Below are 17,403 nucleotides of genomic sequence, written 5' to 3'. Positions count from 1 at the left end.
TCCTGGGATTTCCACTGGATACGCAACTGGGTATTGTGTTTCTTCCGTCGTTCAAATTGATGTACGAACAGGACAGTGGGTGTTGATCACAGCTCCCTTTTTACATACCATTAAACTGCGTAACTTCCTACATGTAATATCTCCTCAATACATTCAGAGTGCCCGGGACGGGGCACTACGTTTTATGCCTTTCTGATGCGCCAAAAGTTTTCATTCCAGCAGAAAACCACCGGGCTCATCCGCTTAATGACTCTGACTGGTCTTCATAAAGTTCGCCTAAAAAAGTGGGACGTTGTTGTGCAGTTGCCTTGCACAAAAAGCGTCTTCCCCAAGGCGGAACACACGAATCTGCGTTGTGTCTACAGACAGAGAAGGCCAAGAGTTTTACATACCCTGTATTATTTAGATCAGTTAATTAATATTAGGCTTGATATTCTGTACAAGACGATCTGAAATCGTGTTCGACTACGGGTTTACATCTTGAAGGCCGTTGCTTGTCGTATTCCTGTGAGCAATACATAGCAATCCTACACTGCTTGCTGTTCCACACGATTTTGGAAAAAAGGACGCTTGCAATTTCTGATTTGTTACCGAACACGACGACGCACATACGATGTCTACAGTGACGCTGTGACTGCCGTCAGCGCTCCACAAAACGCCGGAAATAGTGGTGCTTTACGGAAAGAACTCCCACATTTTTGTGACAGCTCCATACCATTGGCGTCCCCGTCCTGCACCGTAGACAATGCAGCTACCCTTGCCGGAGAGGTCCACACAAAGAAAGAACCTCGGACCTCAGGGGAATAGAAAGCTTCAAAATCAAAGCCTCTTGTCTTGTGGCACGAGAGTCGACGACGAAAGTGAACCTAACTTCTGTGTTTCTTCTCCAGGAAAAAGGCATTCACTTTTCTCTCCGGAAAGAACGTCCAGAACAGGGAGAAAGCGAGCGAAATGCGTCAACACGGGAACAACAGCCTAGCAAGAACCGGTCGGCGCGACGAAGAATTTGTAAGACAGGAAAGAAGAAGAAGTCCAAGGAAACCGCGAGAAGCCAACACCACAATCCACATCCCATCCCGGCTTACACAGAAAAAGAGAGGAAAGACCGGGACGCACGCAAATGTCTCTTTCCCGAGGTTCAGACCGTCCATTCACCCCAGGTCACGTTCTAAATAGCTTTTCAAGGAAGTTGAACCCCTTCCTCTTTTATAGAGAAAATACCCTAACATTTTCGTCACATGCTCTCACAACACGCCAGCACTCAAAAACTGCTCATGTTTACCACGGTGACGCTACACGGGCAATCTGAAGGAGGACGCCTACAGAAGTAGAGAAGCCCGATGAAGAGGAGAATGCAGATCAGATCCAAGATCGCAACATACCCTGAAAAGGGAGAAGAAAACAGAGGAAACAGCACACGGTTGGTTCAGAGATCCACGCGTACCGATCTGAACCGCATAGGCGAGCCCAGAAGTGAGTTTCATGTGCAGTAGCACAACGTCTAATAACCAACAAGATAAACCTTCAGTCATGCTCTAGTCATGCATTGTTGACGAATTAACATTCGAATATTCAAAGCACGAATCTGGGACAGTCATCCTAGATGCCGACCGAAGAGCTCGTAGTTCTTCGTGTATGTTTCTTTCTGCTACTCGGGGAAAACAAAGCAAATACAAACAGCGGCCACCGTACAGCTAGGCTGAGCACCCTTGGGGGACAGAAGGCGTTGAGGCTTTGGGTTCTGCACGGAAAACATGTTAATTTTCTTTAAACCTGTCTCCACTGGTGGTTCGGAAGTCGTTTTCCGAAGAACTAGACTCCACAGCGGTTTTGTTCTAGGCGCGATATGTGGATCCCCGATATCACTCGTATCAAAAGAGAGAGAAAACGACTGCTCACATGACGGTGCGACCAGTACGATCGTACCGGGAGTTCACGGCCTAACCGAACAAGCACTACCGGCCTCGGAAGAAGCCCACAAAAGCCCCTGCATGTGCGGCGAACACTCAGAGTCACGGCTTTGCGTTTTCGTTCGGCTTTCCTTACAAAGAAAGGCGTTCCAGGATATGTGCTGGACAGGAGCGTCCATCGCGTTGAGACGACTGCAGCTGTTTGTCGTCACAGAATCGACTCCAGCGCACCAGAAGTATGAAAGCAGCCAAGGCTGCGAGACCACGTACGCATTCACCCAGTAGCCTAGAACAACGCATGCACAAAATTCTTCAGAAAATTCGTAAACGACGAAGAGCTATCGCGACGACCGATGGACGGATGCGGCATCAGAGGATGGATTCCAACACCACGTAGTGTGCTGGAGAAGACAACTCGAGGCAACCTTCGTACGTTTTTGCCAACTCAAATCTGCCTTTTAGCCAGAAGTCACCGTCTCCCGGCACTGATCGCAAGAAAAGAAGTAAAGGTGAGAGCATGGAGCAGGAACATTCAAGAACACGCATCGCCTCTTTACGTCGGAAGGATGTGACACAAAGTCCGAATTCCCTCACGAAGCACTTCCCTTGCACAGCTGCTCGACCTGAAATGGTACCCCGAATATTCTAGGTGGACGAGCTTTGTTGACTTGTAACACCAGCGGCCGTGATTCGTGATGATTCGATTCGGAACGAAGGCGTCGTCTTTTCACGGAGCTCAAGAGAATCACCTTTTTATCGCATGAAAAGAATGACACAACAGCAAAGCACACGTGGGCTCGGACTGTCAATACACCAGGAGCGAGCGAGCGTGTGGCAGTCGGGGGACGGGGAAAAGCAAAGAAAGCGTTGTTCTCGGCGTTTACCTCGTTCGTTCCACATCTTTATCAGTTGAGCATCAAGTTGTACCCACTCCACATTCAAGACGTCGGTCACTGAAAAAAAACACAGCAGAGACAAACCTTTTCCTGTTGTACGACACTTTTGATTTCTTCACTGTCTACCCCGGAAGTGGAACTTCCTCCCCCTTCAACCATGCTGTCCCCCTTCTGTCCGTTTGCGCCTTCTGCCTCCTCGTTCCTTTCCAAAGAGCAGCGGCAAACTCGGCTTCTCTCTCCTTCCTCGTGCGTCGAAAACAAAGAGAAAACAACCGCGTTGGTCACAGATCAAACAACGTTCGTCTGTGTACACCTCGGTCCATGCGCATGCGCACGCGCCAGAAAATAACTCTCCCTTTTGTTTCTCTCACGGTTGTCAGCGTCGTGTCTGAAGTGCCGGTCCGCCGCTGTAACAATGGTAACGTCGGGGAACTCCTTCTTCACCTCTTGTCTGTTGAAAAAGAAGGGAAGTCGCAAACCTTTCGACAACGAACTCCCTGGCAATGGAATACTGATTTGTGTCTCTACAGTCTGCAGCCTCTGTCCCGACACACCGTTATTTTACACACGACATCTGGAGCGATTTTGAGAGAAAGTAAAACACAGTACACAAAGGTCAACCCTAAGTACCTTTGCTACGTTTATATTTTTCTTCAGCACCACCTTTCAGTCTGGAGTAACGGTCATTTTATAAATTGCAGCGGACTCCAGTAGACGGAAAAGCACGAAAGAAGAACGGATTTTACATGCACCCGATCTATCTCTATATATATAATAGATGTACATTATAGATAAACAGTTATACAGCATATATATAGACAGTATCGATTCGCAACGCTATAGTGTAGATATACACATATATATATATATATATACATATTGCAGAAATATATTATAGAATATATGTTTTGAGTTACGGAAATGCGCATGACCGCAAACACGGAGGCAGGTCCGGCCTTTGGACTTCACACAATCCACAAATTTCGCGACGTTCCAGAGCACACACTAAGTCTTCACCAATTGAATGGCGGCTTCCGCAACGTCCTCTGAATCTACTTTCTCCTCTGAAAGACACGACGGGGGACACTGAAATACAGCAGCGAAAGACCTTCTTACAGATATGCCATCGCTTTCTCACATGGTCCATAATGAGCCTGTCGATGTACGCCCACTGCCAACGTCGACAAGCATTTGCTTGTGAAAGAAGCAGATTTGTGTCCATGCATACTGGCCACAAACTGGAGAAGTTCGCGACCTTGAGTTTTTCGGTCGCGAGATGAAAGACATGCCGTGTGCATCAAGTGCTCTTTCAAGTATCCACTAGGCACAACTGCTTTCTGCATAGCATTTTCAGGAGAACTGGACAGAGAAGACTCAACAGTGCTTTACCTTTTGTCTTGCAGCCACCAAAGGTGGCGACTGCACTTTGTTTTCCGAACAAGGTCAATGGTCAAGTCCACGCACTTTGTCCCGCAACCCCAAGTGTTGGAGTCACAGTCCGGGCATCTCAGATCGTAAATCAAAGTGCGATTCGCAGAAACTGCCTTGCGCATGAGCCACTCCAGCGTCGGGATCTCTGTGAAAGCAAAATCAAAGGAAGAGGGCCTCCACATACCGCAGCTTCGCACCATGGGAAGGAGCGAATCTCGCGGCGAGAACACAGGGGCAGAAGGTGGGAGGTTCGCCGGAAAAAACCAAGAGGCGTCGACACAAAGAGAGACGGAGGCAGACGGAGAGAACGACTCCACTTAACCGAGGCACCGGATAGGGTAGACTAGATAAAGGGGGTTCGCAATGCGACTAGCCCCCCAGAAACTCGTTTTTCCTCCATGGAGTCCATATCCGAAAAACACAGTGCGCCTAGTAAGTAGATGTGAAACACAGCCAGCTGGGGATACATTCAGCAAACGAGAGAGCACAAACGAGAGGGAGGAAGAGCCTCGAGAGGCGGACGGAGGAAAACAAAGATATCAACGCCCTCAGTACGCATGCGGAGAGCCCGGCGCGAGTGCCAACCAGGAAAAGGCGACGAAAGAGATGAGAGAAAGCCCCGCAGAAGTGAACGAACAAACGGAGAAGAAATCCAGGGTGCCTACCGGCAAGGGAGAAAACTGAAAAATCGAAAAGGTACAACAGAAAAAACTAGTTTGTACGGAATCCACGGATCCAATTCTTCTTGGCCTGGAGCCTGATTAGTGACTGGATGATCGTTTTGCACGCCTGCTATGTCTGGAAAATACTCGGAGAGTATTCAGATGGTATTCGGGTATTGCTCGACTCTCTTCTAAACTGGAACCTGTTCGAGGAACGGGAATTATCGCGACAATGAACTGGAAAAAACACGAAACAGGAAGAGAAAGTGTTCGTCGTACTCTGTTCGGAAATTTCCTTCTGAACAACAGGGTCGACGAGCTTCACCGTGCCGTAGGGGTCTTTCTGCGTAGCCACATGCGCAAAAAAGGGACAAGAGATCATGCGATTTTGAATTGCTAAAAAGCCAATAAACAACCTGGAAACCACGCAGCATGCAGAAACCAATCCTTTCTCCTGCGGGCACTCGGCTTTCCCTGAAGCAGCAGCACCGCTCAAAGTCTTCACAGGGATGTTCTTTTGAACACAACCACATGTCACTGGGGAAAAATCTCGTGGCGCCTGTACAGCTCTGTGTTTCAGGTAGAGAGGCCGCCTCCGTCAATGGGACCAACTTCCAAGAAGGAATTGATGACCCCGAAAAAACACTTGGCTTTATTCATCTACAGTTTTTGATTAGTTTTATTTCTACCTTCCATGAACAAGCAGTGCAAACAGCGATCTGCGTTTCCGTCTCTCTGTGGAGATGCGAAGACGCGCACTCCCCCCTCTATGCTATATATACTGGAGCTGTCGCAGTGTAAGTAGACGTCGCCTCTACACAGATGTCCAAGATCCAGAACTGTATGTATGCATTGATAAAAAGAGACCCTGCAGCACCAACGCATTTCTGAATGTGACGTCAAGTACAGAACACCGACATCCAAGTCTTAGTATTGCTCCTGCCTGTTCCGCCCGGTCTCTGAGATGCAAAACTTCGCTTTAAATTTGTTTACGGGGAAATATACCAGAAGACCAAGTTCGTTGTGTGGAAAGTTTGGGTACGTTCCGTACAGCTGTAGGTAAAAGGTTTCAGAGAATGCCATGAGCACGCTGGAGCACCCGACGTTTTTCTCTCACTTCTAGCCACCACCTCCCGGCGTTCAGCTCAGCTACGTCGGCCCAGGTGAAGAGATCCGCACGCGTCTTCGCTCGCGAAGGAAAAACGTCAGCCACATTTGTTGTCCGCGCAAACGTGAGGTCGTGCTGAGAAGAGACAGCGAATCCACGAGAAAAACTTTTGCCGGAGTGCTGAGTCGAAACGCAAAGGGGTGAAATGGTGATTCGTTTCAATGCCCAAAAGTCAGCGCGCTGGATTCTATGCTGCGCAAACTAGGTCCCTCTAAACAGAATGAGAACAACGACAGTCACCAGGCAGGCAATGTCCGTCAGCGAACGACTGAAGCAAGCCTCTCTGTTTCACACGTTATCAACTGGGACGTCGATACCTTGCTCCCCCAAGTCACAACCGGAGTTCAAGGTATGACGCATGCAGTACCAATAAGATGCCAACTGGAGCTCAACGCCGGACAAAACACACACTGTACGATGGGAGTTTTAGGTGAACGCAGAGCCCACGTAACCTTCGCATATGTGGACGTTTTGCTGATCAAGAGTCATACACCACCTCTTTCTCTACCGGTCACTGGAACGGTCTTTTTCTTGAGCAATTAGAAGGCTTCTAGAGGCAGAAAAGGCGGACAAACAGAAACGCGATTTGAGGCGAAACTGAGGAGAGCTGAGAGGCAAAGAGAGACGGACGACAGACAGAAGACAGACACTATCTCTTTCGAGATACTCATTACACGACACGAACAGTAGATCAGTTGCTGCCCTTGTTTTTTTGTCTACTTTAGGGGGCGGAAACACAGGTACAGTCATGGGTAATGCAGCTTTATCCTAGACGGGATCGCTGCTTGAAGAAATAAGTTTCAGCTTACGAGGAGAAAAGGAACACCATCCGCAGAGATGACAACGTCAGACTCCAGGCCACTGCAGCCCATGGCGCTAGCAGCTTCGAATGAAACTCTGAAGAAAGAGGGACGGAAACAAGAGAAACGTGATGAAAGAACAGAAACTAAAGACCCGGCTCTCCAGAAAATCGGACGCCTGCGTCCTCTAGGAACTCTCTGCAGTACACAAAAAGAGCCACAGCGAAACATCACTCGCGAGAAAAAAAAAACGAGTCCAAAAACTGAGAGAACGACAGCAAGAAGGTACGAAGTAAAGAATGGTGTGCAGAGAAAGGGTCATTTCGAGAGAAGAAACACTCGCACGAAACACCTAAAAGCAGCACGTGAACGCTCCTCAGTGTAAGGTCTGATAAACTTGATTTCCGATTCTTCATCCACTCCAGAGATACTTACATGCACAAAGGTACCGGTTCCACATTCGTTGCAGAGATAAGTCACAGAACACAGTTTTCAGAATTCAAAAACCAAGTGAACAAAGTCCTCTAGGTTCTGGAGTTTCTCAGTTCGATTTTAGTTACCCAATCTCGGACCGCCAATCACTCGAACAGAGACTGATCGTCTGAGAATGTGACAGTGGCAACGACTCGACCACCTGCTGCATTTGTTTATCGCATAAAAGACGATCGTGTCTCCCGTCACAGGTGGTTTACTCTGTGTTTTCTGGCCGGAGTTCGGGAAGGCCTCTGTGCCCAATCAGAAGCGGTTTCTCAGGTAGCCAGGGATGGAGGTTCGCTCGTTTGCTTCGATGAGTGTTTAGACTCGACGATGAGTCGCTTCCGAAAGCGAAAAACGACTTGGTCTTCCACGTTTCTTCTTCTCCAGAAAACTTGACTCTTCTCCTTTCATTTTCAGGGGAAGACGCTGGTGGGTCTCTCAGCAGACAGGGGGACGAGAACAGCCATGGAGCAACGAAAGGCGCCGCAAGAAAGAACGTCCAGACTCCAGCGAGCACAAGAAGGGCAACCCACTGCGGAAGACAAAACACCACGTGTCTCCATTGGTGGACGGCAGTCACAGGGCCTTCGGTTTCGCTGTCTTCTTCGCTGCATGCTTCTCTGTCTCCTCCATCTCCTGCTCTGTCTTCTGATTTCTCTTCTGTTGCACTGACGCCGAGGCATCCAGAATGGGTGCCGGAGGCGCGTCCTCGAGCTGCGGCAGAGGGGGAATCAGGAGAGCAGACATCGCGTGATCCCGAGCCGGTTAACGGAGCTGTGAGATCTGCCTCGCCAGCTGATGCTCTGCGCGCTGTTCCTGTTTTTGTGAACACACATTCTTGGCCGTCAAACAGACACAAGTCGGAGTGCGAATAAGGCTGGTAAGCAGACCCTGGAGGACCAGGGAAGGCCGCAGGCCCTGCCGTGTCCAGCAGCGGGGCGGAGGAGTGTGGGTGGCAGCCAGGCCTCTGTTGAGAAGATTCGGGGAAAACGACACCTCGAGAAGGACTGGAGGAACGCGTGGGCGAGAAGAAGACAATAACTCCGCCAAAGCAGAGCGTGACCACGGGCAGAGACACGGCGTAGAGAGACGGGAAGTAGAACTCGAACCACAGAGGGACGCCCCTGTACTCGGGCCCCCATAACAGAAAGGTGATCACAAAGAAGGCTGCACAAAGCGCGAGGCTTCCAGGCAGAAGAATGTAGTGTAGAGGAGAGAGGACGGGGAGACACGCGGATGAGAGGCGCGAAGCCGACGACGACATGGCAGCAGGAAAAGAAGTCGAAGACTCGGCAGCCCGCGTCCAGCAGGGCGGCGGACGTAACACGAGAAGGATGGAGACTGACAAGACAACGTTGTAGGACCAAACGAAGAAGAAGAGAGAACAGAGAATCCACGCCCAAGACCAGTACTTGCCAGACCAGGCGAACAAAGTGGTGTCAATCGACTGCCAGTCGTTTCGCCACACGCAAAGCAGGTACAAGACAACGCAGGCCAAAAAACTCCCCAGAAACGAAGCCGAGAGTGCAGCGAACAGACAGGACTGCCGGCCGCTCTGTTTCCACGCCACGCCGCGCGGTGTGCATACATCCCAAGGTGCAGCGGGCGCCGTGTCGGGCCGGGGAGGGATGGAGTCGGCCACCAGAGTGCCATGCTCTTCTGTCCCGCTGGTTGCCGCGTTTCGAGGTGCTGACGATTCACTCGATTCTGGTGGGTTTCGAAAGCAGCAAAACACCTTCCTCAAAAAGGAGAAAGATGGCGTGGAGAGGAAGTGCCACGCAAACACAGACAACCGGCATCGAACGCGGCACCAAGGGGCACATGGGGAATGCGGTGAACCTTGTCGATGCCTCTCTTCAGATCCACCACCCCATGCGGGGGTTTCCTGGAGCGGAACGTTTGAGCTGTACCGCACCGCAGAGTCTTCCATTGTAGAAAGACGTCTGCGGTGCAACAAAGGGCGCGAGTGACTCTCCAGATTCGCCTTCGTGCAGAGAAAACAGACAGACCCAATCAAAGTGGCTTCCAAAGACCACACAAGAGACCCATTCGATAATGTGACGCACAAACAACGAAGTGAGACTCACAAATAACGAAGGCTTTTGCAAACACTAAAAACTGGATTCAACGATTGACCCTTGCGACGAACCCACAACGCTGTCGCGGACTTACAGAGTGCTTCCTTAAACAAAACCGATAGTGTCAGGCAAGTGCAAATGCTTGAAAGATGAAGACTCTTGCCAAGCAACACCAAACGGCTCACAAACGTGCTGCAGAGGTGAACCTGCCTCACACGGCACCCCCGACAAAGGCACAATGCCAAAACGAGATCCTTATCCCTTGCACACTTTCGACAGACTGCACACGCTCGACAGACAGCACCCTGTGACTTGCCACTACGGACGACAAACATCACCGTGACGGACAACAGCTGGACGGGTAACTGACGTTTTGAAGTCGGACATTTGATCTGGTGAAATCGGGTAGTTGATCTGGGTCTTCGAAACGAGAGAGTGACATGTTTGTCCTCGCGCACAGCGGCACGGACGAGTTCTTGTCGGCGACGGTCAAAAGGCGTCGAAAGAAGAACTCAAAAGCCCAATGTAGGAACACATCTGAGCAATGTGTACACCCAAATGCGAGAAATGGACAGGGAAATACAAAAAGATAACCAAAAAAGTCACTATCTTCTCCTGTGTGCTGGGATCGCCGTCAATCCTGCAGAACTCTCCCATGCGCGACCAGCCGAGCGTCGAAATGCAGCTGAGTCGAGAAAGGGGAACATGCCTGTTGACACTGCTTGGTGTCACAAAGACTGCAAGACGATCTTAAAGCACTGTCGCTACCGGTAGGCGGGGATTGCGCATTGAGGCTGTGCCCGGCGTTTCGAGTTGTGCGATGGCAGCACCCGTCTGGTGAACAAAAAAAGGCAAGGACATGAGTTTATCACTGTTCGAGTACTCAGCAGAGTTTGATTCACAGAGATTTCTCATTGCGGTGATTTACCCTCCCGTGTCTGATGGGTGTACCAGCGTTGAGGCTGGAGGAGTTCCGTCGCTGCACTGGCAAAATCCGCTGTTCACACACCGGGGACGACAAGAACGGAAAAACCACGTGAAGTGTCCCCGAGAATTCCCTGATTAGACATGACACTGGAAAAAGAAATTGGCTAAGGTACGAGAAAGGTGGAGACAAACTATCAAACGGGTCACCGGAAACCAGTACCCATTAGGCTTGACCTTGGACAGACAGTGCCACGGTGCAGAGACTGACACCCCCACCTCGCAGCTCTTGAACAGACTTAGAACACACCCTAATCATGAGAGAAAGGAGTTGGCAATGAGTCAACCGCTTCAACAAACAATTCTCTTCCAGTTAATCTCCTATTTTTCAGGGACCGGACACCTAAAACGTTCCTGTGGCTCGACATCCTCCCGCGCATGCATCCTCTCTTGCGGAAGTCGTCCTCACAATCGAGGGTGAAGCCCTACAACTCTGTATCCTGCAAAAGATAAGTCGCTGCATAGAACGCCTTCTTACAGCATCTCGATGCCGACATGTCACTGCCTAGATGAGGTAACTGGAAATTCGTGGGACATCTAAGGTCGCTACCATGTTTCATTAAGCAACAGCACCGAGAAACTGCTGCCAGTGCTGCCAGTGCATTTACGGTCACTCTCACGACCGTAGTGGGCGAAAGCGGAGTTCACGCACAGCACGAACATCTGCATGGGAGTCTTTCAGTTATACATATCTGATTCCTCTGGCGGGTTTCTTGGCAAAAAGTCAGTGGCGCATGCTCAATTTCCATCAATTTTTTGTCCCGCGCAGAGTTAATTCGTGAGGGTATACAGCCACAGTTTGTACCGGGTCTCGTCGTACAGTGTTCGACACCCTTCTCGAGGTCCCAGATCATTATCCCCTGGGTGAAGGCGGAAGAACACTGACGGAATAGATATGCATAAGCAACAAGAAAACGAGGCGCGCGCCTACTCGAAAGAACTGTGCAGCTGCAGCTGTCCACAATCGGGAGACACGGGCATAGATCAGATGCCGCCTTGTGGCGTAGCGAAGGTCTACGATGGTCACAAAACCCCGCGACAGGTGTCAGCGAGTCTATATGAAACTGCCGAGAAAATGAATAGATAGATAGTCACAAGGGCAGCAGCGTTCACTGACTGCTGCGCCGTGTCTGCGGCCGTGAATGTGCACTGGTCGCTGTCTAGTTAGCTTGTTGTAGCCCATACTGCCCTCCAGCGCGGCTCTACTTGAGTGTGTAGTGCTTATGGTTATCTTCTAAGTTTTTTAGCACTCACCACGGGGTCTCAAGAAGTGGGAATGGTGGGAAGTGAGATGACACTTGCACAACAGAATAAACTACTCAGCCAGAAAGATGTTCGAACCTGCTCTTGTCTTGCAGCGTGACGAATTACCGGCGACTTTGAGAAGCGTGCATGCTTCCGAACACGTTCACGCAAACAAAGGCAGAATCATCTAAGCTCGGCAATTTGATGAAAGCTGTGTGTCCTTCGACTCAGGCCAGGGAATGAATGCCGTGCTCCGGGAGCACGAACCGTCACCACGTGAAAACCCAGACTGTATTCGCTGCGAGAAAGGAAATTTCTAAGCTGAGGCTCCTCTCGAGTCGGGCTATATCTTTGAACTCCAAAATGAGAAACAGTTTTCTTGGACCTAATGAAGTGCTTTAGGGTCTTCATTGCTACGAGATGGCCCAAGTGGCACACCGTCCTTCCCTTGGCTTGCGGCAAGACGTGTTCGCGGGTCACTCCCAGTTCAGTGAACGATCATGTCCACGATTGTGCGGTAGCGTTTGTCTCTAAGCACACTCGTCCAAATAAGCGCTACGGCGTTAAGGCGTATTTTCCCCTTTTAAATAGTTTGTCGCCGCTTTGCCCCCATGCTACCAAGCAGCCACTGATGTACGTCTTTGTTCACTGCAGCGATCCTCAGATGTTTTCTGAGTCATTGCTTTTTCTCGCCACGCAGAGGCAGGAAGTCCTCACCGTCGGAACAAAGGCCTTAAAAGCTAGATGCTGTACCCCTCTGTTCGTATCAAGTGTATCCTCTGAAAAAGGCACATGTCGATGTCGGTCTGGTACACAGAGCTTTATCGATCTACTTCATCCTTCAGTTGCACGTGGTCTCGTGTCCTAAACGCGGGTGACTCAGAGCGTGAGACGCAGAAGGAAGACTAACTGCATACAGCTGCACGGACAACATTCTGCGTAACAAACCTGCCTCTTTCAGCGGGGAGGACCGGAAATCAGAGGTGTCTCTCTGAAAGTAATGAATCGCGACGCTTCGGATGCAAATCAGAAACCGAAAGGTAGGCACTCGCGATGATCTGGGCTTGAAACCCGGACCTGTGAGGCATAGCCCTCCTGACTTGTACGTGGGCGTCGGGCACCTAGAGCGAAACCGGCATGCTGGATGTTTTGTTGGTGACTCTTTTCCACATGCTTACCTGAGCTTCTGGTGTCTAAACAAACTGGATAATCAGGGATTGCTGCACTGGGTGGAGCCTGTGTGGCGTCTGCGACATTTCACGCTTTGACACATGAAAATCCAGTCCTTCAGACAGTTTTACTCACGATACGTGTATAGAGGATGATTAACGCCGCGGCGGACTACAGCGGAACTGAGATCCCGGTGCTGATTCGTAGAATTTCTTTCGAGTGTTGTTTGTCCGCAAGCACATACTAGTATGTCCATCAAAACAGCAACGTAGTGCTACTACGAATAGCCAAATTTGGCGTCTCGAGTGTGGACCGTCGGACTATCCGACGGAGAGACCCCGTTGAAGCACAAGCACCCCGTTGTTGCTGGAGGGTGGCAGGCAAAGGAGCATTTCCTGTCTCTTTGAACGAACGAATCAATTTGACTGCCTTTGCACCGCATCGTCAGCCGCTTAGCCAGACGGCAGTTTAGCCTGTGCGCAACAGTACACTGTTCTTGTGTCGGAGATGTAAGAGTTGCTATGAGAGTTGGTTGATTCTGAAGGTGGCTGACTAAAGTCCAGAGAATTAGTTGCGCGAAGGCTATTTTTTTGCGAGGTGAAGCTTCAGAAACATGTCTTCTCGGAATGAAAGAAGCAAGCCCACAGTTTCTATACGAAACCACCCCGAAAGGCATCGATGAATTTCGTCGTGGCCGGCCGTGCAACCCATGGGACCACGGCAGGTAGGTCAGCACCACACCGGATACCGTTACTACTATTCAAAAGAAAACACACAAAAGGTTGCACGTCGCCTCGCATAACTCGACGCTGTCTTCCGTCTGTTTTGGTAGAGACGTGGTCAGGTTGCCCAAATACCTTCCTAGTTACCACCATAGAGAACGCTTTAGCAGCGGCTCTGCAAAAAGTCACACCGTTAACCCCACCCCCTTCCTGCCGCAACCTAGTTCTTTTCGTTCCCTTTCTTACATACTCACGGAAAGGCCGGCTGTCCCCATTAATGCAACGCTCGTACACTACTCCCACTTCCGCTGAAGATAGATTTGAGGGGTGTGAAGGCTATTTCGGCGAGAGTCCTGGCCTCCTTGCCTTTACGGCTCGATGTCCAAATGACGACCACCCTACAGTCACCCTGTTCTTTAGACAAGTACTCACAAGCACGGTCCTCCTCTCGTCGTAAACTAGAAAAAACTCTTTCAGTGCTGGCGGTGGGAGTTAGTCCCCTCTCATTCGTCCGCGAATAACTCGAAACACCTCGAGGGTTGCGGCACCTGGGGAAGTACAGTTTGTCTTACCTTACTCCTTGAGGATCTCGTCCTTCGATGACTTCCCACTAGAGGTGTCACTTCCCCACTTATCGTACATAAGGCCAGAGGCACTGTCACTCGAGCTACCCTCAGCGAACCTCGTGTCGGACCAGTTCGCTTGTTGATCTGCTGGCTGAGGGGGATTCCACGACCCCCACGTCTGTTGCTGCGGTCGCCAATTTTGGCTGGCAGGAAACGTTGAGTCATAGCCTGCTGCCTGGCCACACACACACACACCACAATGCAGCGTTAGACTAAAGCGACGGAACCGAAAAGCCGAGAGAAATCCCGAAGAGAAATGCGCCAGGAACAACGTCACCGAAGATCTGTTAACAATGTCTTGGACTGGCACTAAGCATTCGACTTAGAACAGCGCCACGCCTCTAAACCAGGTAGGATAGCTTCATGGAGTTCGAGTAGACAGAGAGAAGGTGACTCTTTCCTTTGGAAGGAAGAACTCTAAGAAGCAAAACACAAAGTACATTAGGAAGGGTAAGTCCCGCATTATGCAGCATCTGCTTGCTGTTCAGCTACTAGTTTCCTGAAAATGTTTGGTTCCATTGCTGTGATAAAGTCACACACGATTGATGGAAATAAACTTGCGCGCCTTGCAGCACTTCTTCAGACGCTTGTGGCCGCGAACAAAGCTCACCGAGCCGGTGTGGGCGTCTCGATTTCGTCGCTGTATTTCCAAAATATCACCGCTGATTCTCCTGAGAAGACTGCCATTGAAGGCCACCTACAGATACCGGAATGACACATAACACCCGAAAAAGGGGCTCCTTTCAGACAGGTAAGTCTCATGTTTCTCATATTTGGTTCTGTCCGCACTTCAGCGTCTGCTGCCTGACCACTTTAGAATTCATCTCGTGGGAGAATGTCGTTCTTGTTCATTTAACTGAACGTCCCTTACCGTTAGTGAGACGCCAAGTGGATAGCCCAAGGTGAGCCCAAGCAGCACCGCCCCCACTGCAGGCATTGCTGTGCCTGAGACACGCAAATACACATGGTGTCAAGGAAAAGCGTACGCCAAAGGAACACCACCGAGATGGGATAATGCTACCGGAGCTGTAAGCGGCCTGTTTGCAAACTGAGGCTACACCAAAACAAGTGTCAATCTTCGTTCCACGTGTTCAAGACAATGTGTTCCACTTCGTACCCCGGCGTTTCAGCGCTCTATACACGCCCGCGCCCGTCGCCGCCGCAGTGAAGAGGCCAGTCCATCTGCCTTGCGCTGCAACGCGAGAGATAGCATGGCGATCCTCTGGGGGGAGCATTTGAATAATTTCCTGCGGCGACATATCCTCCATTCTCCTGGGTGGCCGCAGTGCAACCCCTGGATCCACGGTTGCAGTGCCAAAGGAACCTGCGACGCCTGCTGTTGCGCTGTTGTCGGAACTTGGCAGAGACCGGTTCGCGGCCGAATGATCAGTCGCGCCGCTTCCCATGTCAATGTTTTCCCTCCCGACCGATGCCATCACGCCGAAAAGAAGGCAGAAGAGCAGCTGCTCGAGTTCCGAAAACAATCAGTGCCCGGGATGTGTTTGGAGACGAATTCGTCGAAGCAGGCAGCGCATGAGGCTCTGAATTTCCCCGTTGAAGAGTTGCAAAGCTTCGTCCTCGAATGCCGACAAAAAACTCAGCTTCAAAGACGGACCAAGTGCTTTACCCTCGGCACAGCGGACCAAAAAGTGAGGAAAATAATCCGTCGGTGTCCAGGGACACGAATCAACACACGTTGCGGCATGCCAAAAGAACTAAACTGAGGAGTCGATAGGGGTTACCCTGTGCAGTCGGTAGGTTGCAAATGTGAAGGAGAATTCCCTCCGTCTCAGAGATGGTGGAGGCTGCTTCCCTCTGGAAGATCTTCACATCAATGTGAGGTACCGACCCCCGTGTGCTCCAACAAACGAGCTGGCTGCAAGAACGACCTGACTGCCCAAACAGACGGTGACATACGATCTGGGAACATAAGTAATAGAAACGTTTGAGAAGATGCAGACGGCTGGTATGCAACACCTTTATTGCCGGCCTTCATTCAATTTACAAAATTCACAATTCGTAGTTGGTTGGATTTCGTTTCAGCGTATCTCTGTCGTGACCCGCCGCGAAGAAAAGGCAGCTTTGCATGCGTTGCAGCAGCTAGACTCGAGTAGCCACGAAGGCATCCCAAAAGTTAACGAATCAGCTAGAGAAAGGGCTGAGGCAAACCTGAGCGTGCCGTAGCGAAATGCAGTGAAAACGGGGGCAGGAAGACAAGCATATTGGAGTGTTTTTGTGTGTTTGGGGATTCTTCGAGCATGTTTTCGTGCATGCGTTCTCCCGCCTCGCGATCACTGTTCATACGCGGGTGCTTTTAATACCTAGTTCCACACGGACAGTTCGTATCGGAAAGTGTGCAGATGTGGTGATAGTGATGAGCCTGTCTTGTTTTTGTTTTCGCTGCTTTCAGACAATTCTAAAGCGTGCTACAACTGCCTGCGTCCCTCCCCTCATTATGTTAACAGGCCGCTGACGAGGCACATCACGTTCGGCTCTAAACCCGTCGTACTGATCAAACCATGTTGGGCAACTGAATGGTTTCCTAACGTATTGACGATGTAGATCCGTTCCGAGAAAAGCAGTTTCAGTCACGTATAGTTGAGGTCAGGGCAAACACACTGTATGGGCAAGCCGACATGCGTTCTATAGAGGGTAAGATCTGAAGATAAGGATCGAGATGGACCGAAAGTTCCGATCACATATGTTCACTTAAGTCGGGGCATGATACTTAAAGATGAGTCCCACAGCTGACAGCACCGGCAGAGAGAAGAAGAGCAAAGCTTGATGGCCGGTGTCCTTGTAGTTTGACATTGAAAGGAGGATCACTGGGAGCTCAAAGGCGCGTGGTTTGCATACTGCCTTTGCACGAAGGTTCTGATTGCGAAACAAGAACTCGGAGTTCTATCTTTGACACTCTCCTGACAAGCAAATCAAAGGAACGCCGTTTCCTGATGTAGAAGCAGTGTGGCTGACATACCATCGCTATGTACGCCGCTCAAGCCTGGTTCTGTGTAGCAGCGTAAGCCTTTTGAAAAGGCTGACACGACATGTGGGGAACGTGCAGAATGGGGTGGGGGTCGTCGGAGAGCTACGTAAGACAGCAAGCGCAACAAATAGGTTTTTCCTGTTATCTATCACAAATTTATCCCAAAGCACCGCGGCCTCTCCTCTTCGTTTACTCATTTGCGTTTACCAGTGTGTGACTTCGGACCGTAATCAGAGGAAGGCTTCTAC

General features: G+C 50.3%; 2 protein-coding genes across 2 annotated transcripts; both read right to left on the bottom strand.

Annotated features, from left to right (window-relative positions):
* Positions 1-534: 534 nt before the first annotated feature.
* Positions 535-10,769, bottom strand: TGME49_263270 (glycerophosphodiester phosphodiesterase family protein). Its single transcript, XM_002365386.2, has 9 exons — positions 7,560-10,769; positions 6,877-6,964; positions 6,017-6,142; positions 5,179-5,242; positions 4,196-4,382; positions 3,178-3,257; positions 2,795-2,863; positions 2,047-2,196; positions 535-1,383 (listed from the first exon to the last, which is right to left on the bottom strand). The coding sequence occupies exons 1-9, from the start codon at positions 9,272-9,274 to the stop codon at positions 1,262-1,264; spliced, it is 2,601 nt and encodes an 866-aa protein (XP_002365427.1). The 5' UTR covers positions 9,275-10,769; the 3' UTR covers positions 535-1,261.
* Positions 10,770-14,116: 3,347 nt separating this feature from the next.
* On the bottom strand, positions 14,117-15,605 carry TGME49_263280 (hypothetical protein; the record flags this gene model as incomplete). The annotated part of the gene is made up of 4 exons (XM_002365387.1): positions 14,117-14,344; positions 14,780-14,866; positions 15,041-15,114; positions 15,287-15,605. 4 exons carry the CDS (start codon positions 15,603-15,605, stop codon positions 14,117-14,119), a joined length of 708 nt encoding a protein of 235 aa, XP_002365428.1.
* Between the last annotated feature and the right edge of the window lie 1,798 nt (positions 15,606-17,403).

Source organism: Toxoplasma gondii, chromosome VIIb, assembly GCF_000006565.2.
Source record: "Toxoplasma gondii ME49 chromosome VIIb, whole genome shotgun sequence".
Taxonomy (NCBI): domain Eukaryota; phylum Apicomplexa; class Conoidasida; order Eucoccidiorida; family Sarcocystidae; genus Toxoplasma; species Toxoplasma gondii.
Note: the sequence above shows the minus strand (reverse complement) of the source record. Positions and strands in the feature narration are given on the sequence as shown.

Excerpts from the sequence above, each read along its gene's own strand:
- TGME49_263270 (XM_002365386.2), bottom strand. The coding sequence starts at position 9,274 with ATGGAAGACTCTGCGGTGCGGTACAGCTCAAACGTTCCGCTCCAGGAA. Across the intron at positions 3,258-4,195 it reads TGGTGGCTGCAAGACAAAAG|ACAAGAGGTGAAGAAGGAGT; the intron begins GTAAAGCACTGT and ends CTTTTTCAACAG. Across the intron at positions 2,864-3,177 it reads CAGACACGACGCTGACAACC|TGACCGACGTCTTGAATGTG; the intron begins GTGAGAGAAACA and ends GTTTTTTTTCAG.